The sequence below is a fragment of the Miniopterus natalensis genome, chromosome 16, assembly GCF_054644295.1.
Source record: "Miniopterus natalensis isolate mMinNat1 chromosome 16, mMinNat1.hap1, whole genome shotgun sequence".
In the NCBI taxonomy this organism is placed as follows: domain Eukaryota; kingdom Metazoa; phylum Chordata; class Mammalia; order Chiroptera; family Miniopteridae; genus Miniopterus; species Miniopterus natalensis.
In genome coordinates this window covers 23,824,567-23,846,731 of record NC_142096.1, presented here as the reverse complement: position 1 = coordinate 23,846,731, position 22,165 = coordinate 23,824,567, and the positions used below count along the sequence as shown (strand labels likewise).

The 22,165-nt window shown below is 42.0% G+C and overlaps 1 protein-coding gene across 2 annotated transcripts in view; it reads right to left on the bottom strand.

Annotated features, from left to right (window-relative positions):
- The window catches only part of TRIM55 (tripartite motif containing 55), a 40,063-nt gene that overhangs the window by 15,737 nt on the left and 2,161 nt on the right, over positions 1-22,165 (bottom strand). The window contains exons 3-9 of one of the 2 annotated variants that reach the window (XM_016206416.2): positions 17,959-18,124; positions 16,017-16,112; positions 4,582-4,815; positions 4,213-4,235; positions 3,985-4,109; positions 2,487-2,752; positions 885-1,172 (exon numbers count right to left, since the gene is read on the bottom strand). In XM_016206416.2, coding sequence (XP_016061902.1) covers positions 885-1,172; positions 2,487-2,752; positions 3,985-4,109; positions 4,213-4,235; positions 4,582-4,815; positions 16,017-16,112; positions 17,959-18,124 — 1,198 coding nt within the window. The remainder of the gene's footprint in view (positions 1-884; positions 1,173-2,486; positions 2,753-3,984; positions 4,110-4,212; positions 4,236-4,581; positions 4,816-16,016; positions 16,113-17,958; positions 18,125-22,165) is intronic. The other variant, XM_016206420.2, reaches the window with a different exon arrangement.

Genomic DNA, 22,165 nt, shown 5'->3' with positions numbered 1-22,165 from the left:
TGTTTGTTGTTCGTAATCACCTGATGACCCAGGAGTGCGGAACTAGAGAGTGTTGGTCTGACAGCCCCTTGTCTGGGCGACACACCCACACAGCATTTAAGAATGGCTCACGGCTACGGAGTAACCACGAGCATTCTTCCTTGCGAAGAAATTGTAGATTTCTTCTATGGAATCTCTGTGCCATGCAAACATCTAACCCAGTGTTAGGAAGAAGACATGGACATCCAACTTTCATTATAAAAAGAAAAAGATCAAGTAAATGTTCCTTTTTGAAAAATCCGATGGAAGAAAATCTGTGCTTTTCTGCTCCCAGGAGCACATGCTTAGGAAGCGCTGAATTAATCAAGCCAAGACTGTCTTTGTCTAGCCGTAGCCAGCACACTCCCAGAATCCATGAATCACAGGTTATTTTCCAGAGCAGACTTAGAACTCAATTCAAACGTGCTCCTTGGGGGTTGCTGGGAAAGGCACAAAAGCAGGTTGTTAGACTTTAGAAGCCTAAGGAGGACATAGAATAGGCTGAGCCATTCTATAAGTGGCCTGGCAAAGGGGAACAGGGACACCAGCCAGTCACAGCAGGCAAAGCAGCTTTCAACTGCATGCCTAAGGGCCAGGCTCTCTGGAGCCCCCTCCCCTGGGAAGCCAGGTGTGAGGTCACCACTCAGGTGCAGAGTGAAGTCAAATTGTTTCTTCTTTGTTTTATGTGAGGCTTTAAAAAAAACAAGTCAGCATAAGGCTTGAGCAATAAGCCAGCACTGGGGCTGAGCTGTGGCTGAGATTTTCCCAAGGCCACGGTTTCTGTCTGCCACTTTGGAAGCCCTTCTTTCTAGCAGGACCCTGGGCAGCGCAGGGAAGCATTCAGACACGAGAGCGTCAACACTAACCTGAGAAGTAGCTGCAGGTGAACTAGTTGCCTTACCACTCACTGCTGCCCACTCACTGGCTGCGGCTTCTGCCACTTCTGCCTTCTGCACATTGGAATCCTCAGAACCCGGAGTCCCTATGTGCCCCAGACCTTCTCTCACTGGGGTGGAAGGCGGGTTGGTGGTAGCTTTCCGGGTTTGGCCTTTATACCAACTAGGGTAAAGCAAGGGATCCGCAGTGTCCGTTGCTGCAGGGACTGGAGTTTCAGACTCTGTGGTCTGCTGAGAGCCAGTGGGTACAACCTCCCCCTTAATCAGGACAGATATTCAAAAGTAAAGAAAGAAAAGAAGAAAAAAAGCAGTCGATTTTAGTTCCCTTCGGGCTTGACAGCTGTAGCTCCGTGTGCTGTGCTGCTTTAGCGCATGTTTTAGTTCACCCCACCCTCGGCAAGCGCTAGGGGCAGAAATGCTAACAGTGCCCTCTTCGTGGCCTCTGCAGCGCCCCCTCTTCTTTTCTGGGCTTGTCTTTCACAAGATGGTAGCCTGGCCAGGCAGACCACAGAATTCTAAAACGAAAGTTACTTACAAAACATCAGATACGGGAGAAAGGTCAAACTGTTGACCAAAATTAATTTTGACATACGTGGGCCCCCAAAACCTCTTTTCTAAAACCAACCATTGATCGTACTCTCATTTGGTTACCACCCCTCTTTCAATTTCAGTGCAGCTGGTATACTAGATTTTCAAGTATTTTAGCCTGGTTTCCTATGGAGGTAGAGCATAGACTATACCTCCATCCCTGTGTTCTCACTCAGAGGTTTAGTTCCTATAGGTCATTTCAATCCACTTTGAAAGCAGGTGCAAAAACGGGGCTCCTTTGTGATGAGTCCGCATTGTCCACAAACTCACCAGGTTAGGACCTGCCTGCTGACGGTGTCACGCAGACAGCACAAAGGCTTGGAAACTGTCCAGTGACATCTTAGAAATACAAGGTCAGCCAATCAGGAATATCACTGGGATGAGCTAATTTCCTTAGAAAATTTTTAAACAATTCTGTCAACACATAACTTCATCAAATGATAGATACATAGAAAATGAGACTTCATTTGTTTGCCCACTGAACGATAGAGTTGTATTTCAGGGTAAACAAGAGGGATATAAACTAGCCCAGCTTCTCTGTTCACTTCCTTGATTATCTGTAGAAAGTGCAAAGTTCCGAAAGTATAATCATTTTTATTTTTCACCTTTTATTACATACCCTTACCCTATCTATACCTTATATCTGTATTCAGAGCAGACTTAATCTTCATGATACTGGCTCTCTATGAATATGTGACAGACACTCAATCTCCAGACAAAGAGTGCCTCAAACTTGAGGTTGTTATTGGTGGAAAATCACGTTAAACCAAGTCTGGCCAACCAGCTATAACAGCAACGAATCTTTTGAATAACCTACAGGGGCTTTTCTCCCTAACACTGTGACTGCCCTGAAATCTTTTGTCTTCCACATACAAGTGTCCGGCATATAGTTATCTTTTCCTTAAGGTAGAATAAGTTGTTTAGGCTGTTGGGCAAGGAAGCACGCCCGCATGTCCTGTAGGGAAGAACTCAGGGACGGTTTACCTGTGTCACCGGGGCGTCCACAGCAGGAGCCAAGGCCGGAGGGGGTGGCTCTGCAGAGGAAACAGGAGGAGTCGCTGGGCCAGCCTGGAGCTCTGAGGCCAGCTGAGAGGGCTCCAAGGCTTCCTCCAGACTCTCCTCCTCTTCTGATGGCTCTGCCGGAACATTTTCTACCTCTTCCAATTGTATACCTTCTACCTCTCCCTCTCCTCCGCCTGCCTCTTCTCCTTCTCCCTCGGCATCTTCTCCTTCCTCCTCCTCTTCATCTTCTGGTAAGGTAATATATTTTGAAATCATGACAATTACCACTGCAGCCATGAAAACAATGAACGGCCAGGGCTAGGGGAATCCTCTTTAACAGGCACTTGACTTTGGCCCAAGTACACCATGCTGGAGCTTTGGGCTTCTAGTTAATGTGGAAGGGACAAACGTGAGGGGGGCCAAATCATCACCAGCTTCCTTGCTCCCCGCCAGTACGACGCGCAGTCCTCAGCCCCACCACACACCAGCCCCCTGTCCCCAGAGCCAGTTCACATTGTTATCACACTCAGTCCCAGCTACAGGCTCCTGAAGGGCTAGGACTGTCACTAATGTATCTCCATCGGATCAAATGGAAATGCAACTCTCTTCCTTATCTGAGAAAACATGTCTTATTTTAATTTCTTACCTCCTTTGTTCAGTGAATGCTGGCTTTTGCCAAAATTAATGCCATGACTGTTTTCTTAACACATTGATCTTAATATTCCCTCAAACAATATTAAGGAGAGATGATATTAAGTAATTTTTAAAAAGATGCACCCTGAAGATTCGCTTGTAAAGTTACATCTGTGGCACTAATACAGCTTCATGGCATTAGCAGTGGTCTAGCTGAGGTGTCTCATCATCTAGATGGGCTAGGACGGATCAAGGCCCTCAAAGACTGGTCAGCTCCAAGGTTATTTTCGTCTTTTCAATGATTTAATCAGGATGAATTTCCAAGGTTGGGATTTCTGGGCCAAATGGTGAAGATGCGTTTATTACTCACGGAGTCCACCTAGTCACAAGGACCAAGTTTTATTTCCAGGTGGTGACTTATTCTGTCACTTGCTACTATTCCTGCCCTCTAAAGTTTGATTAAGTGGATATGCTACAATATCTATCCAGGTGTCTTCTGTGTTTTATTTTTATCTCATCTTTAACCTTGCACCTGATGACATTTTACATCACTGTGGCTAACACTTTGTGTAGGGATGAAACTGAGATTTCATCATCACCATCAATTAAATATTTGACTACCCAGAGTCAAATGCCCAATAATGGCATAATAGGCACCCTGATATGCAAGGCTAAATAAACTGTATGATCTTGTAATGAAATAGAGCTTCACATTAGATTATAATCCTTGTAAAATTGTCACCATCCATTCTGAAAGTGATTCTGAATTCACCTTGCCTCCCACTGAACTCCTCTGCGGCTTTCACACACTTGCAATTTTGGCCAAATGGTCACAAGAACAACGAACCTCTGTAAAAATCAATTTCGCGGATTATTTTCTCTTCTCTGTTGAGGTTGACTGTGAAGTGGTTCATGTTCTCATAACCATGCTCTATTTTCTCCATCTGAAATGCCTTCGATGCTTCAGAAATTCTGCAACAAAGACAAATTGCTACTTTCTGTCACTGTTTATGGTTTGATAGCCTTGGGTAAAAATGAAAAGTATGCATTTTCCCATAAAATGAAAATTACTTACTTTTGTAACAGAGTTTTGGCATTCTGTGAAAGCAAACAAAAGACAAGCCTATTTAAATTCTTTTCATCAAGGACTGTGTTGAGACTTAACTCTTTCCTTTGTTGACTCTGAAAATCTCATAGCTTAAGTTTTAAATGCCGTAACTAACTGCTCCTTTGTACCAGAACCCTCTCATATTTAAGCAATGTCATGGTCCCTTAAATATATGCTCAGAAATTTGTTTAAATGGAGAATAAGTACATAATGGACTTATATTTTAGTTGATAAAATAGATCAGAATGAGATACATAAAACAAAAATGTGATGACAACTACTTCTCTAACGCCCACCTGCTTGGTTAGTTTCCTCTGGTGCCAAAAGGAGACTTACCTGCAGAAACACTGCCATTTCTGGCTCATCCATGAACTGGATTCCTGACTCGACCAACTTTGATACATTCTCCAAGTGATCAGAATACTTTTTGATCAGAGCACGGACATGTTCCAGCTTCTCCCCTTGGGTTCGGGTAATGACTTGGGTCATCTCATTCTTCCTCTCCTCCAGGATGCCATACAGGTAATCAAACTTCTCACAAAGTTCCTGTTTCTGCTTTTTGCAGCATTCCTGTTAGTTGGGTTAGCTAATGTTAGAAAGTGTTGGAAAGAATGTCTATTTGGAAAAATCACCTGGACATTTTAGGAGATAAGAAAATTTACTTATGTAGGATCCTTTCCCTTTTTCCTTCAGCTGTCACTTACTTATAGACACCCACTGTGTTGATGCTTTGAACATCCCACTTTTTTGGATTTTGAGCAATCCAAAATCAATCAAATTGGCTAAATGAATCAATTATTTTTCAATCTTTTGTTCGTTATAAACGGAGAATTTCATATAAATTAGGACAGGTTTTGTTTTAAATTATATATTGGTTATATAGCTTACAGGCTTATATTTTGCTTTGGAGCGTGTGTGTAAGAAAAAAACTATGGTATTTCCTGGATTGTACCCCCAGTCTCTCTCTGTCCCGCCTATACTGCTCCTGTTCTAGCTTCAGTCCTCCCGTGTAGATTCTGAAGCTTCCAGTAGCCTTTGCATGTGGGATACCCCCTTCAAGCCAACTAACACACCGCTGCCACTGTCCAAAGAATAACACTTTAACTTTACAACTGGCTTTCAAACCCCTTCATGACCTGGGCCCAGCCTTCCTCCACAATATTTCACTCCTCTCCATCACATACCAGGCCTGTGTCCAACAAAAATAAAACACTCACTTTCTTTGCTCATGTTTTCCCTCTGTTTAGAATATTCATCCCCAATTCACAGCTGCAAATGCTAAACAATCTTAAAGACACGTTGAAATACCACTTCTTCCATGAAACTTTCCTTGATCTCTATGGCTGAATGTCATCTTTTAATCTTCTGAAATTCCATAATAGTATTCATTTATGGCATATACTTGTATCCACCAGGTGCCCTATTTCTCCAGTACTGTCTAAGAGAAGGAAACACTGAATCTGGTCTTGGATTCCTGGAGAGAAAAGCTGTATGGGAAGTCAGCCTTGTCCGTTTGCACTGTGTGACTAAAGCATTTTCAGTACCAATCCAGCTCCTTTTATTGAGTCATGTTTAAATCGTAATTAACTTTCCGGTTGCCTGGTAATTGGTCGTTTTTGGTTTTTCAAGCCCCAGTAAGCTTGGTGTGTGTGCATGCCTGTCTCTTTGGACCTGACTGTCTCTGGGTCCTGGACTTTATAGGTGAGAGCAGGTTTTGAGCCACGATGATCCAACCTAGCTCTCCTGCCTGGTGGGCACTTCCTGGGTCCAGCCAATTTACCTCTGACATTTCTGACCTTGTATGACCTTTATTACCTGTTCTTTCATTTTAGTAAATGTTGTTCTCTTTGATCTCATATATTACTTTCTTCCTTTACATGAGATTCTTAAATATCTAAACTATAGTCTCCTGGGGGATAGAATCTGGGTCTGCCTAGGGCACATACCACCTTGGATAGCAGATGTTCAATACTTATCTGCTGAATAGATTTTTTAAAATCACATTTCATTTCCTCCCAACATATCTACTATTCTCAGATGACCTAAAACAAATAGTTAATTATTAAGATATACTCCACAAATGTGCAAGCAATACATCCCTCACTCCACTGCCTCCTTTGGATAATAATTCTCATCACATTTCTAAACAGTTACAATACATGAAGGAGATCTAATGCTATAGACCATTTTAATAGTAAGAACAGTATTGCTGTAATCCACCCATGCATTCACTCATTTAACAAACAATTCTTAAGCATGCCATTTGTGCCAAGCACTGTGCAAGGCTCTGGGGACTTAACAATGAATCAAACATAGTTCCTGCTCTCAAGGAACTCACAGTTCACTGAACAAGAAAGACTATGGGCCAGTAATGTAACACAACTTAGTAAGCTGGATAACTGAAATATATTAAGGATTTATACCAGGTTTTATAGAAGCATAGAGGTAGAGCCTTAATTCAACCCTTTGTGTGGGTGGAGGACATCTGAGGGGAACAGGACCCAGAGTGGTGATGTTAGCTCAGGAAAAGCTTTTTAGAGGAAGTGATGCCCAAATGTGGCCATAAAGGATGAGTAGGAGTAGAGGAGGTACCGGAGGGGATGGAAATGTGTGGAATCTCAGCAGTTGTCAAAGTAGTAAGAGGACAAGGGCCCACACAGCGTGTCCAGACATGGAAATTGCTGGGCTTACCAAATTTCCATCCATTTCTAGCCCTTTAGCTTGAGATTTAGACTATTTTGCTGCCTAGGAACTGGAGCCTGTTAGTAGCTTCCCAATCAAACTTTTTCTCTGTTTTACCTTCTGTTCTAAGCTTACCATATGCCCACTGCATTCCTGAAATATGCCTTTGATGTTCAGATGCTCTGTTTACTGTGAACATATAATGGTTTCTAGCTTGTTTTTCTAAAATAAATTGTGCACTTGAAGGATTTATAATAATGAGTATTATATTAATATGTGATACTGGCAGAATGTCTTTGTTTCAGAAAAGTTTCCTCCTATATGATTTAATATGTGTGAGAACATTCAAGTTTGTGAAAGCCAAATTTTTTTCAGTGAGACCTATGTGAAGTCATGTGTCATGGCTCGTGTATTTGCACAAGTCAAAGGTTAGATCACTTATTTGGCCCATATAATTTTTATTTAGTGGCTTCAGTGGAACACCACGTATTATTTTATTTCTATCTTGTTTTTTGTTGTTGTTGTTAATCCTCACTTGAGGATATTTTCTCCATTGCTTTTCAGAGAGAATGGAAGGGAGGGAGGGAGGAAGGGGAAAAGAGGAAAGAGAGAGGGAGAGAGAGAGAAAGAGAGAGAGAGAGAAACATCAATGTGAGAGAGACACATTGGCTGGTTGCCTACTGGTTGCTTCCTGAAGGCGCCCCAGTGTGGGGCAGAGAGTGAACCCACAACCCAGGTACTCACCCTTGACTGGGAATCGAACCCACAACCCTTCGGTGTGTAGGCTGACGCTCTAACCACTGAACCACACCAGCCAGGTCTCTATTCTCTTTTTTTAATGATTTGTACTTTATTGAATTTTGATAAAATCACTATCATTTTAATAGCAACTATCATTTGCTTATACTTTACAGTTGAGAAAATGCTACCCCATGCATAGTATATGCTTTATTATTATCATTATTATATGACTACATACTATGTAAAGCGGTTATTATATTACTTGGTACACAGTAGGCACTATGTGAGTTTTTATTAATTTAGATCCAGTTTTCCTTAATTTGAATTAGTCAGCTGTGGAATTTTGAAGCTGCATGAACTATCAGAAGTAACTGCTCCAAACCAATCATTTCATTCATTAGGTACTAAAATTAAGTCACCTTCTCAAGTGATTCTGTCATTTACTGTTGGTGCCTGAAGCCAAGGTCTTTGAACTCCTGGGTCATTGTTACCCCCACCACACCCGGCTGTGACATACTTTAAAGTAACTTGAAAAAAATTTTATGTGGCCTGCTAATCAACTGAATAGGCACCTTTTAACAAATCTGGTATGTTGCAAGTGGGCTCTTAATGATAAAAAATCTCAAATTGTTTCAGAAGTATAATCATTAATTCACTTCTTCAACAAAATTCACTAAGTGCTGCTACGTAGCAAGCATTATGAAATCTAAAAACCTACCATAACTTTCCAGTGTTCAGAACAGTAGAAAAATTATATTTTTTTAATACCCCAAAAAAACACACCCTCACTTCTTTTTTCTCTTGTTTAATATGTGCCTTCAATTTAGTTCTATGCAAAATATGGTAAGAGCTCAATCTGTTTCTGAAATAGGAAAAATACATGCTTCCTCCTTCGAATTATACAATTGGTACTTAGAAACTTTAGAAAGTAACTTAAGATGTTCAGTTTAATCTAATTCAGATTCAAGTGAGAACTACTACATGACATTGAAATTATTCTATTTTTTTCATACCCTCTGAGGTAGAAGCAACACAAAGGGACTAATGTGGGTGCCTTTAGTCTTTCTCAGCTACAAAGCCTTCAACGTGCTGGGAAAGGTGGTAAATACCAAACACCTCAGTTTATCAACTTGCCCTCCAAGGTAATTAGGGAATAATTATATGCTATGAAAGAAAAAAAAATGCTCTTAGAGGCCACCTCCCTACAGATAGTGATTACTCTGAATTTCAGTATCCACTGTGCCTTTGTAAATGTGGACCTGAAATGCTTTCAACAGTGACTTTCTAGTACCCTAAAAATGAACCCGGGAAAATGTGTACTTATGCACTGTCACAATGTCTGCAGGCAGCACACGTTCAGGGATGACTGTGACCTGCAAAGTTGATAGCAACCATGGTTATTGCTTCTCCACAAAATCTTCCTCACCTCAACAGATTTCTCCTTGCCTTTAACATATATTTTTATTTATTTGAGTAAAAAGGCATGTACCTTTAAGCCCAATTCCAGCCTATATTCCTCCCCTTCCCCCCACTTCACTGGATAGTAATTGAATCAACTTTTTTTTGAACTTTCAAGTTTATTTTTTTGAAATATCATCCATATTCTTCCTTTGGATGTCTGTGGTTCTCGTGTCCCGGGGTTGGGGCTGCGGGGCGTGGGTGCATGCACACCTGCATGAGCATGTTTACTGACTGAGGTAACCTCCATTATAAATACACTAGGTGTTGGCCTCCAGGCATATTCTGATGCAGAGCCTCAGACTGCAATGTGACCTTCCTCCTGGGTCTGCCAGGACAGTTGTATTTATTGGCTTCTTAGGAGAACCAAATAAAAGTTGTCTGCAATTCTTTACTGAAAATAAGACTCATCTCATCTCTAGGGAGAACCCAATACAGGTGCACTATAACAAAAAGAAGTCATTTTATACAGGGAAGATTATTCTGCCCATAATGGCATAGTAAAATGATGACACGCAGAATATTTGTTTCTAACCAATGCCATACTATTTGGATGAAAAGAAAAAAATCGAGCAGTAATTTGGAAGCTTTCTTAGTAGTGTGTAGGTAACTTATAATGTTTATCTAAAAACCACTGTTTAGTTGTAGCCTTCATAGAAATGTTAAAATTCACTGACTCTAATTTTTAACCACCTTTATATTTTTGTGGAAATAAGATAAAACAATACACACAACTGCAAAGAGAAGCTTTTAATCGAAAAAAATCGACAATAGATGCTCTTATTCTAAAAGAATGGGTGGCCTGCCCAGCACAGTACTGTCATAACCCCGTTTTTCATGGCTAGACTTTGAGTGGCTCTGAAATGATCTTGTTACTGATTTGTTTTATTATCTATCTCCTCTACTAGAATAAAATCTTCCCGAGAAGCAGAACCTTTTCTCTCTAATTCATCACTATTTTCCCAGCATTATTTGTGCAGATAATGCTCACATGAGAAATACGGTTTGAATGATTGAATGAAATATGACTTGAATCTAGGAACAGTCAGTGCCCATTCAAAAGTTTCTATTTTGTCCTGTTCCAAAGAAATGGGTATTTAACTGCTTATTTCAATGCTTAAAAAAAAGAGCAAGAAATAGCTATGCAACCTTAAGGAAGCCATTTAACCTCAGGCTGTTGTTGTTTTTTTAATCTGTACAGTAAGGGTTGGGATTGGGTGGTTGCTAAGGCCCCTTCTTTCTCTAAAGTTCCAATATTCTACAGGCTATGAAATGCCTCTTTATATGTAAAATGCCTCTTTGATTCCCAGCGAATTTCAGAGTGGCCATCTACAGCACTAAGATATAAATTACATGTCCTAGCCCTGCAATGTCAGTCCCGCTTGGCAATGTGCCCTGGCCACGACAGGAAAAACCTGCGACAATTGTGACCACTGCCCTTACCATATAAAGAGCGTGGCTTTGTGACCAAAATAGAGCTAAAGATAAGCTCTTGGCCCCACCACTTGTCACCGAGCAACTGGCTCTGCCTGGCCTATTCATATCTCTACCACTTTTCTCCATTTGAGACACACTTGTTCGGAGCTGCAGCTCTGGGTCTACAAGTGCCCACTTAGCTTCACTCCAAATACAGTACTTCAAAATTCCCTTCAATAAGCCAAAAAGGGGTTAAAAATGTAGACAGTAGGTTAGTAATACTAAAGAAGGAACTATATTAAGGTAAGAAGGTTCTCCCGAGGAAATCAAACCCATCCCCTCACTCATAAAGGCCCATTACAAGCACTTGGAAGAAGTCCCATGAGTGCAGACTAGAAGGAGAGCCCAGCTCTCTGCCAGGCTGCACTAGAAAAGAGACAGAGACATTAGAAAGACGCTGTCCCTGCAGGCACATGGGCTGGAGTTCAACCCCTCTCCAGCCTGCCAGCCCTTGTGCTGTGCTCAGTGGAACAACTCTATCAATGGCCTTGAGCCTTGAGACTTCCAGACTCCTGCTTTTTTCCTACCATATTGTGTTGTCACACACTTCATGTTAGAAAAATAATTATGTTATAATTTATGGAAATTCTAAAGCTTACTGCTGGGGTTCTTGGCATTAGGGGGTTTCCGGATTAGTCCTGATCATGTAGAAGCTCCTCGAGCAAACTCCCTGAAGGCTGAGGGCCAGGTGAGCCCATCCTGACTCGAATTTTATGGTTCAGTAAAAGCCACAAGACCACGGCAAGCTGAGCAGTTGTTTAATTCACTCTGCTGTGGGTAGTCAGGATGTTTCCTGGAAGAGGCTCAGCCTCCGTTGGTTACCAGCATTTCAAGTTACCACAAAGCCTCTTAGATAAAGGTAGAGCCTTCCATTCATTCTCAAATTTTCCCTCTGCAGTGAATTGCTTCACCCTGCCATCATAATTAACCAAGACTCGGACATGTTTATTCTGACCCCATTTAAAAGATGCTACAGATGCTCCAGTGGTTTAAATGACCATTAACATTAGAATAAATGTGCTCTTTCTAAGACAACTTTAAGGATGACACAAGGTGACATTTATTGCGCCCCTGGCATATGCTTCTTATTCCAATTTAGTCATCACAACAACACTGAAGAAGGTATTACTATCCCTGCTATATTGTTAAGGAAGTAAAGGGACAGAGCCAAAGTAACTTTCCTAGGGTCATGTAATTTAGTGACAGCGCTAAAATTCAAACTCTGATATGCACCCCTATGTTCATTGCAGTATTATTTACAATAGCCAAGATATGGAAGCAGCGCAAGTGCTCATCAGTAAATGAGTGGATAAAAAAATCTATGGTACATTTACACAATGGAATACTACTCGGTCGTAATAAAAGAAAATCTTACTCTTTGAGACAGCATGGATGGACCTGGAGAGCATTATGCTAAGTGAAATGAACCAATTAGAGAAAGACAAGAACCATATGATTTCACTCATATGTGGAATCAAATGAACAAAATGAACTAAGCAAAATAGAGACAGACTCATAGATAAAAGCAGGCTCACAGCTGTCCGGGGGTGGTGTGGGGTTGGGAGGTGGAGGGATTGAACAAAAATAAAAAAAAGAAATAACTTATGGACGCAGATGTGTGGTAATTGCCAGGGGTAGATGGGTGAAGGGAGGTGATTGCTGACATGAAGGAGGGAAAATGGTGATGGATGGATACTTGACTTAGGGTGGTGAGCCTAATACAGTGTATGGATGATGTGCTGTAGAATTGTGTACCTGAAACCTGTATAATTTTAACCAGTGTTGTCCTTCCCCCCAAAATAAATAAAATCCAAACTCTGAAATCTGTTCTTTTAAGCACATATTTCCATTTAAATACTGCCTTAAAAATTACGGCATGCTTATTAACATGATTCTTATTATAATCATACTTAATATTTGAAACTGCATGGACAGTGTTTCAAAGCTGTTTGGGTATATCACTGTTTGGTTTGGAAATACAGCAGATTTGTTCTCATTGCAAAATCATTGGAGAATTGTATTAAAGTTGACATTTTCACATATTGCAAATGCACAAAATCAAATACTTATCATTCAATTTGTAGCTGTTTCCCCTAGACAGGCATCCATATAAAACAGGATTATTTCTAGCCTGCCTGCCACCTGCCTCGGGAGGGCCAATATTAATAGTCTGCTCTCTTGGGGTTCAGTGACATAGGATAAGTGCCATTTACAAAGACTATAAGAGGGAGGCTACATTTTCTAGGGTTGAAGAATGAAAGTCAAGCACATTTTTCTGGGAGCAGAGAGCTCTGGAAGTACACTTCTCCACTCCCACCAGCAGCCCCCCTCCTCAGTCCCAGCCTGTCCAGAGCATCTCCGGGCCTGGAAAGGCGAGCATAGCCCCAGACCATGCTGGGCTCGGCTAGAACAGCCCAGAAGGCCCTCCACTGCCCTGCAATCCAGAGCTCAGGGAATGCCCCAGGCTGACCCACACCAGCTAGGATGGCTAGAAGAACTGGAGGTTCCTTCATCCGCCACCAGACCACAGCAACAGGGAAAATGCCACTCCCTTTCTCACACAGTTCAGACTGCCCTTTTGTGACCAGTCCTTCTCAGTGCCACTCTCATCATCAACGTGAACTCACCTCGAATGGATACATTATTTTTAAAGGACAGCAAGGAGACCACAGCGTGATTTCCCCTAAACTCAGCAGCTCCCCAAGGCCAGTCCTGGGCCAGGTGCCTGCCCAGGCCAGCTCTGCAAGACATTGCATGATTAAGGACAAAATTAGACATGTGTAGGGAATGGACACTTGACCAAAGGGCAGGTGTCAGGCCCCTCATGGGGAGAGGTGTAGTAATGAGGGAAGGATAGAGCCCACTCCAGGGGCTACTCCATTTCCCGTCCCTCAGGGGTTCCTCACCAATCAGAAAAGAGAATTCTTTAACAACAGCTCCCCACCCCCTGGTCAGCAGCCACCACAGGCTTCTCTGAAAATGTTTCCAGGCAGGTGGTAAGCAGAGACAGAAATGAAATAAACAGGTAAAAGGAATGGGCAGATTTAAGACTCCTGCCGATTTGCAGTCTCATCTTGAAGCCTTGCAAGCGACAATCACACACCCTCCTCTAGTAACCTGTGAAAGTACTTATAAAAGTGTGCCATGTTTAGCGAACATTTTTATCTATAATTATAGAGATAATAATCCTGATGGTCACTGCCAGGAAGTTCTTCCTGACATCTGCATTAAATCTCTTCTGCTGATGTAACTTCAGACATGTTCCTTCTAGTCTTGTTCTCAGTGGAAATAAAAACAGCTGTTTCCTATTGCACCCCTGAGCCTCCAAAAACAAAACTGGTTGTCAAACCTCTCCGCACCCTCTCAGTGTCCTCTGACACTGGCTTTGCTCAAAGCCAACTGCAACTCACAGGACTTTTCTCCTGCATATATTTCCTTGCCTAAAAGCCCCTCACAGAAAGGCCATTCCCACGACAGAGATCTCTGATGAAGGCCTGACCAGAGACGAGTATAGAGATTACCTCACTGGCCCACAAGCAACACGCTCCTATTTATACACTCAAGACTCATGTGGTACCACACTGGAGTGCTGATTCATGGCTTAATGTTTGAGTTGTACTTGGCCTTTACTGTAAATAAGTAAAAAGAAAAAAGTTTATATCGTCCACTTTGGAATCTCTTTGGGCTTTTCACCAAGAGAAAACTTTTCTTCTATAAATGGACCCCAGATTTATCATAGGAATATGAGTGCGGAGAAGAGAGGAGATTGACTTTCATGATGTGTGAATCTAAAATGAGATGATGCCCTGCCTGGTGTGGCTCAGCAGTTGAGCGTCGACCTAGGGTCAAGGCGATCGGGGTTCGATTCCCGGTCAGGGCACATACCCGGTTGTGGGCTTGATCAATGACTCTCATCATTTATGTTTCTCTCTCTCCCTCTCCCTCTCCTTTCCTCTCTCTGAAATCAATAAAGATATATTTTTAAAAAATAATAATAATAACATAAAATGAGATGAGATGATTATGGCCAAGGTCTTGAAGTCATCATCTAGGAGCTGGCCTTTGGCTTTTGATAGAATGTGTCTTTCTAATGATAAATAATAAGATGAAGGCATTTATCGGGCACTCACCTTATGACAAGCACTGTGCTAAGCATTTCACTTATGCTTATTTAATTCCTCATAGTAACTATAAAGTAGGTACTATGATTACCCCACTTCTACAGAGGAGAAAACTGAAAGATTGAATGTACATATGACTGGATCTTAAAAGCACAATGCTTAGTTTTTAAAAAATTAAGAAGCATAATGAGAATTACAACACAGTGCCATTTATAAAATTAAAACACATGCATTTAAAACAGTACAAATTTTATAAGAATACAGGTGAATGGAACATCAAGCATGTTAGAGTGGTTATTTACAGAGAAGAGAACAGGAGTGGGAAATGGGGATAAAAGGAAATAAATAGATAACAAGAGGGCTCTTGCCCACAGATATGAAGACAATAAGCCATGAACTGAGCAGTACAGTGCCTCAACTCTCTGCACCTGAAGTTCAATTAAAAAATAAATTACCCCCAAACTTCGAGCAGGGAGGGAGGAATAATGGCTCCAGAGCACAGGGCCAGAGACCCAGGTGTCTTACACCTGCCTCTTTGCAGCATGGCTTAACTAGTCTGTGAATCTTCAAGTCTTGAAAAGGTACCTGCTATAGAGCTAAACCTTTTTAGGATCCAGCATTTTGCCTTCAGCAATTATACAGTTTATGCTTGATCTTGAGAAAAAGTGGATTCCCTATGTTTTTTACATGCCAAACCTAAGTGTGAGCTAAATAGCTAGCCATTCATCCATTTGTTCATAAAGTTTTCATTGAGCATTTATTATGTGTCAGGTATTGGGCCAGGCAGAGGGCAAACTGAGTTGAACAAACCAGAACTCAGGCCTCCATGAGCTCCCAGTTACTGACATATTCTCTAAGCACGGGCAGGCAGATCGCTGTCTCCCTTCGGCCTTTTGCAGCCCTGCCGTCAGAGCACAGATATGCAGCTCACACCTGCACGTGAATTCCTAATGCACCAACTAGCATTTCTTAAGACCATTCGGATTTCTACAAAGAAGTTGTGCTATAAAGGCTGACAACATTCATTTTCATTACTGGGAAATATTTTTCTTGTATTTAATCTTTCAAAATGGGTTGACTGAGAAAGGACAACTCATGTAACAAAACCCTAGTAAATATGGAAAATCTGCCTTGTTGACTCGTGTGGTAACTTCTTGTCCTATACCAGGAGGTGAATATTTTAGAGACACACCAAGAAGGAGGTCATTCTATGAGGATTTCTAGTGTGGTGTTGAGGAGGCCACACCCCAGGAGTTTCAGGCTTGGTTTACACTCCTATAGAGTTTTACTTACCTCAATGGTTTTACAGGTGTCCTCCAGCTGGCTGATCACTCCCTGGACTCGATCATTGCTTCCCACAAGGACAGCAATGCCATCACTGAGCTCAGACTATGGACAGAAAAGAGGGGTGCAAAATCTTAGGGGTTTTCTAGTCAGCACCAATTGTGGATTAATCATAGTATTGTCCTCATGGGTTCTTAACCTAGAATCCATAAAACACTAAAGAGAAACAGAGAGGCTTGGGTCCGTGAACCTCCTAATCTTGTAAGTAAAATTCTGTATGGATGAATACAGAAATGCATCTGTGTGGAAAGAGGTTTCATATTTTTTATCAAATTCTTAACAGACTGTGACCTGCTAAAATCATTAAGAATGCTAAATTATAGGTCACAGATAGAGAATAGCACATTCAAGCTAAAGAATTCTAAGTATTGCTTGTAAATTGAATGAAGGCCAATATGTGACATCAGGAACCCAAAATAAGTGGTTTGCCAAGTGCAGCTGAGGATCAGTTTTACTAGGGAAATGCATATAGTAAATAGTCATCATTTATTCACTTATAGTTATTTTCTTATACTTATTCAGTATTACTTATTATGCACCTTCTAGTGCTATGTGTGCACATACTCATGTACTAAACTGTCACTACAAACTTGAAACTACTAACATTCAAGTGGTTCTAGGGGAAATTACTCTCAGACTCTCGATCTGAAGAGGAATTTGTATTTACTCCCTTCCCAAGACTGGCCTAAGGAGCAGCAGGGAACACAGGATGGAGAATTAAGAGACCTACCTGCTTGGCTCAGTTCTGCCTTTAACTTCTCTATGACACTGGGCAAGACATGTAATCTGATTTTCTCACACATTAATTATGAGAGCAGTGGTTGTAAAACAATTTAAAGCTGTAGAACCCCTTCTTCAAATGGAAGAAATGGACAAGAGTGAAGCTCCTTTGGCCAAACAGGAGGAGGGTAGAAGCCCTGCCATCTGTCCTTCTGTCCATCCCACTATTCAGTTCTAACACACTAAGACTTGGGGGCGGGAGTGAAAGGAAAGATAAATCATAAGTGGACTGGAAAATAAATATTATAATTGTCTTATTAAATCCTGCTTCTTTAACAGTTAGTACGCACTGGTGGGAAATGGTATTGCCCAAAAGTTTGGCTTCCAAATTTGATGCTAACTCTGATCCTTGGTAAAACACACTGACCAAATGTGGAATCTATGATTCTAACAGAAAGAAGTGGAGATGTGGAGCTGCTCGAATTCTAGGTTCCTAGAGTGGCTACACCTATGTGAGCACATGATTCCATGTTTATTTGGGTCAAAAGGATAGGTTCCTACTTGTCCGTGGGTGACACCATACTGGCACGTGAGTGATAAGCTGGGGAGATGCTGCGTTTGGTCAGAATGAGGGCAGTGAGCCTGAGGCCCCGGGGTAGGGGCACAGAGGAGGTCTTTCATCCGCTGGCCCAGGGTAAAAGGTTAGGAAGCAGGTTTCACCTAGCACCCTTGAGGGCCAGCGCAAGCAATGTTTTAAATTGTTCTTTAACGAAACGCCATTCATTGTCTCTCTTCCCCAACGGAAGTAAGGGAGACATGGAGTAAAAAGCTCTCCTTTTCTTATCTGTAGTCTGAGCTCAGAGTCCCATAACACTGCTCATCTCCAGCAACCTCCAAAGGGCGAAAAAACAGCCACCCTTCCCCTCCAATCCCCTTCTTGACACCCCCCCCAACACCCCACACCCCACCTCGGCATCCCTTCCCTTTCTGGCTTCGCAGCACCCTCCAGAGAATCAAGCGCAGGGCCACGGCCACGGCCACGCGCGCACAGCCACGCTTCCCACTGGACCCAGCGCCCTTCCAGGCTCAAGGCCCCGAGTCCCCTTCAGCAGCAGGGAGCCAATCACAGGGGCGCTTGGAGGAGGCCGTGGGGAGGGGGAGGGACTGTTACCTTCTGCCTCTGGAACACGTGAGTGAGAGGAGCCACCTGGCAGTCCTTGTGTGCCCCGAAGATCTTGCACAGGGAGCAGGTGGGCACCTCGCAGTTGAGACAGTAGATGTTGATGCGCTCCTCTTCGTGCTCCTCGCACCTGGGCTGGTCGGACTTCTTTTCAGGCCTGGGAGGAAGTGGCAGATAAATGTGTCAGCTCCCACTGGGGCAGCCCCGAGATGGGTGCTCAGCATTGCAAAGGCCAGCTAGACCCTGTACTCAACAGCAGCCCCACTCCAGAGGACTCCCAGAGTCCTCCAAATTCAGGTTCCCTACAACTTAGCAGTAATGTGCTGACAAATCTCTGACAACCAGCCTGGGGTGGGGGCGGGGTGGTGGAGACTGAGCTGAAGCATTTGCCAATTTCCATGGTGTTGAGTATCCCCAGCATGTCAGATTTCAAGTTATTGAAAGTTCAAAAGCCAGCTAGCGAATTCCTGAAAGTTAACACTGGGCTCGTGGGTTAAGTTAGGAGCGTGCTCCAGCACAGATTCCACAGCCTACTAGTTTCTCAAGAGAACTCCTGCCATTAACCCAGAAAGTTAAATGTAGGTAACTTCCTGAGGACTTGGCAGTGGTTGGGAGTGGGTAGTATGTGCTCAGTGAATGTGAAGAATTATACTGAAGAGGCAATAAGAAAAATACAAAATGCTGTTCTGGGGCATGGTGGACCTTGGAAGTGCAATTCTCACAGATAATCCCCAAGTGTTCGTTTTCCCAACAGGTCAGCACCAACCAAAACTTTTTCGAGCTACAGCAGGTAATAATGGAGAATTATTAATTATGTGCTAGTGAGATGGTGGCAAGCAGTAAAGAAACCAAGGAGTAGTGAAAGCCATTGTGACTTAAGGGAGAACTTGTTTGCTGTGGAATCCCCCGTAGCAGCCCAAGTTCACGGCGCATGACAGCACCCTGTGTATTCCGCTAATCTTCAGCATGGCTTGGGTGTTATGATCAAGATCAAAATTATACCAAGTTGTGGTGCTTTATGCTCTCTCTGGAGGTGTGCATGTAGCTGACTCGCCCAAAAATCTGGACTTTTTTATATATCTTATCTAAAGACTGAGGCTGTTAATAGGTACTTGAAAATTTTAAATACAAATCCAAAACCTTGTCAAACACGTGGTTGTTTAGAAGCATCTCAGATTTGGAACTGAATTTTTTGTTTAGTTGTTATAAAGATCTACCTTTTTAAAAACTGCAGGTTTTTATGGGCCATGATGTCAATTTAGGGGGTCATGACTAGCATTGTTAAAATAAAATAGAATAGCCAATACTGTGAACTGTATATAGTAAGGATAAGTATTGATATGTGAAACTTTTGTTTCAGTTGTACATATATATATGTACATACATATTTGTGTATATATGTATCAATATAGACCTGAAACAAAAGTATATATTTCATGCATATCTATATATCTACAACCGTCCATGTATGTATAGGTCACTAGATCACAAAGCAAAACATACTTCCTATGTGAGACATGAATTTAAAATGTTTGAAAACCACTAATATTGATGTGTGGTAAAATGTAGCTGCAGACCTAGAACTCAGAGGAAGGCAGTGAATGTGCTGATTTACATCTGTCACTAGGTTGAAGTTGAGTGCTTGAGACTGGGAGAAGCCCTGGGTCTGGTAAGGAAATTGCATGGACTGCCAGCTTCCAGATTTCAGAATCTGATTTTTTTTAAAAGGAATTTTTGCCTGGTCTTGTACCAATATGTTTTCTATGAAGTCTGTGACCTCCTGACTTGATTTCTGCCATCTGCCTAGAAGCTAACTGAGGAAAATAAATTCCACAACTGAGAAAATGTATCACCCCTCTGAGGACTATCTGTTTTTTCCACCAGAATGTAAGTTCTATGAGGGCAGGAGCTATGGTCTGAATTCTTTTTTGCTGGGTCCCCAGTGCTCAGAACAATGTCTTGCATAGAGTGGGTGCTCAGTAAATACTTGTTGAATAAATGAGTGAGAATTGAAAGAGAATTTGCCAGATTAATGGATAGTACTCCTGTGCTCTAACATGACTCATCTGGAAAAGGCATGTGAAATACAGGGAAAGGCTGGGGCCGCTTGGCACTCATGAATGGCAAGGAGACCAGACAACAGCCTAAAGGCTCCACTGATAAATGACAAAGCCTGCTGGGGATTGTGAGACTGGGAGTGGTGATTTGGTCTTTGTTTGATCAAAGGCTTTTCCACCTCTAAAACTTTCCCTCTCCTGTGTTTCTACCTCATAGTAAATGTTGAGCAAGCGTCTGGAGCACATTCACTGGAACTTGGCACAGGCAATGCTACTGTGGCTCATCTCTCCCAGGCATTTCCTGAGGGCAGCCTGAGTCCCTTGTGCTGTTCTGATGTCAACAGCTCTGACCACAGACACGTTATAGAACTTGGGTATATTCAGTATATGCAAATGCTGAAGACATGGAAATAGCCATAGGCTCTATGTTTAGTTTTTTATTGAGATTATTTATTTTTCATAATGCAATAGACTGAGAACTACGTCCCATGTTTTTTGTTAGGTTTTTCTTGTTTAGGTGGCAACACGGGCCCAGAGGCATTCCCCATTTATAAATGAGTATATAATGACAACCTTTAGACAACCTAAAAGATATAATAGCCTTGGAAAAAATGTGGCATGTAGAATAAAGATGTAAATGCCCTTTCATGATGTGAGGATGGCCAAGCTCACAGTTGTGGTTCAGGGCTCAGTGCCAAATGCTGGCAGTGGCTCTAGCCATTCAGTGCAGGCTACACTCAAAGAGTCTGTAGGATGCTCTCTCTGGTCTCTGAGATTGCTGGGACCATCCTAGAGTTTCCTGAAGGGTGGGCATCTGGTCTTGAAGAGGCATTTCAGGCAGTAGCTTTAGAGTCAAACTGATCTTAAAGCTTAATTTCAGCTCACCTTCTCCATGTGGTAACCGTGTGGCCTTAGGCAAGTTACTTAACCTCTTTCAGGCTCAGCTTTTACTCAAAGCTAAAAATTGGACTAAGGGTCTTCTAATTAAATATGGCAGAATTTAAATAAACACATGCATTTATTTGTTTCCTGTTGAAATCCCACTAAAATAAGTGACCTTGCAGTACTATTTGAATGTTTAAAATTATATATATGAATTACTGTGAGTAAAATATTAAAAACTTTAAATACGGTAATAATGATAATAATAATAATAATAGTCACAACCTCCCAGGATTATTGTGAGAATTCAAGAATTTGCACATGATGCATGTGTAAAGCACCCTGAACAGTGGTTGAGACACACTCAGCACGTGTTAGTTTGACTTACTGTATTTTAAAGTTAATGATTATGTTCATTATTAAAAGCAGTGAAATTAGTTCCTTCTCTTGTCATTGCCCCCAAACTGTGGCTAGTTCAGCACTGTGCAAAACTCTAGATAAGAAGGCCAGGTTTTGTCCAGATCTACAATCTCTAGCCTTTCTGTAGGAGGTCAAAGTTCACCAGCTTCTTCCTTTCTACCCCCAACCCCAATGACTGTGGGTCAGAGCTAGGTTCATCGCACTCTGTATATCCCAGGTTATTCCAGGGTCACCTTAATATACCCTGAGGCCCAGTATCCTGGGCTGGTAAGGCTGCCAGCCTCTAGGGAACAACTGGGTTTATGCCCAAACATTTGCCTGAGCCCTTTGTGCAGCATGTGGTTTTGTTACCAAGTAAAAATGTTCCAAAGGCAAGTCTCAAGTTCACGAAACAAAAGCATAAGAAGAATTTGATAATCACAGAAACACCCCTAGCACACTCAAGTATGAGCTTCATTGTTGGACATTTGGTTCATGGCTTTTATACAATTTTCTCACCTGGCACTATTTTTGGAACATGCACCACACAGACTTTATAGGTACTAATGTGTCTTACAGTTTTACTCACGCTACAGGTTTTAACATCTCCTCTTCTCTGGATTTCATAACAATTATTGTTATTTCACATGTTTCAAGCTCTCACTGTGGCAAGTAGCAAAACAGAAAATTACTGCAATAACTAGAGCATGTAGGAAGGTTTGTGGTGTTGCTTAATCAGCTGGCACTTACGGAACCACTACTCTGTGCAAGGCACTGTACTCGGCACTGAATCAGTTGTTATATAAACTCCCTTAGTAACTGGTTGATTACTGATTGCTAGTTAATTTTTTTAAAGAGAC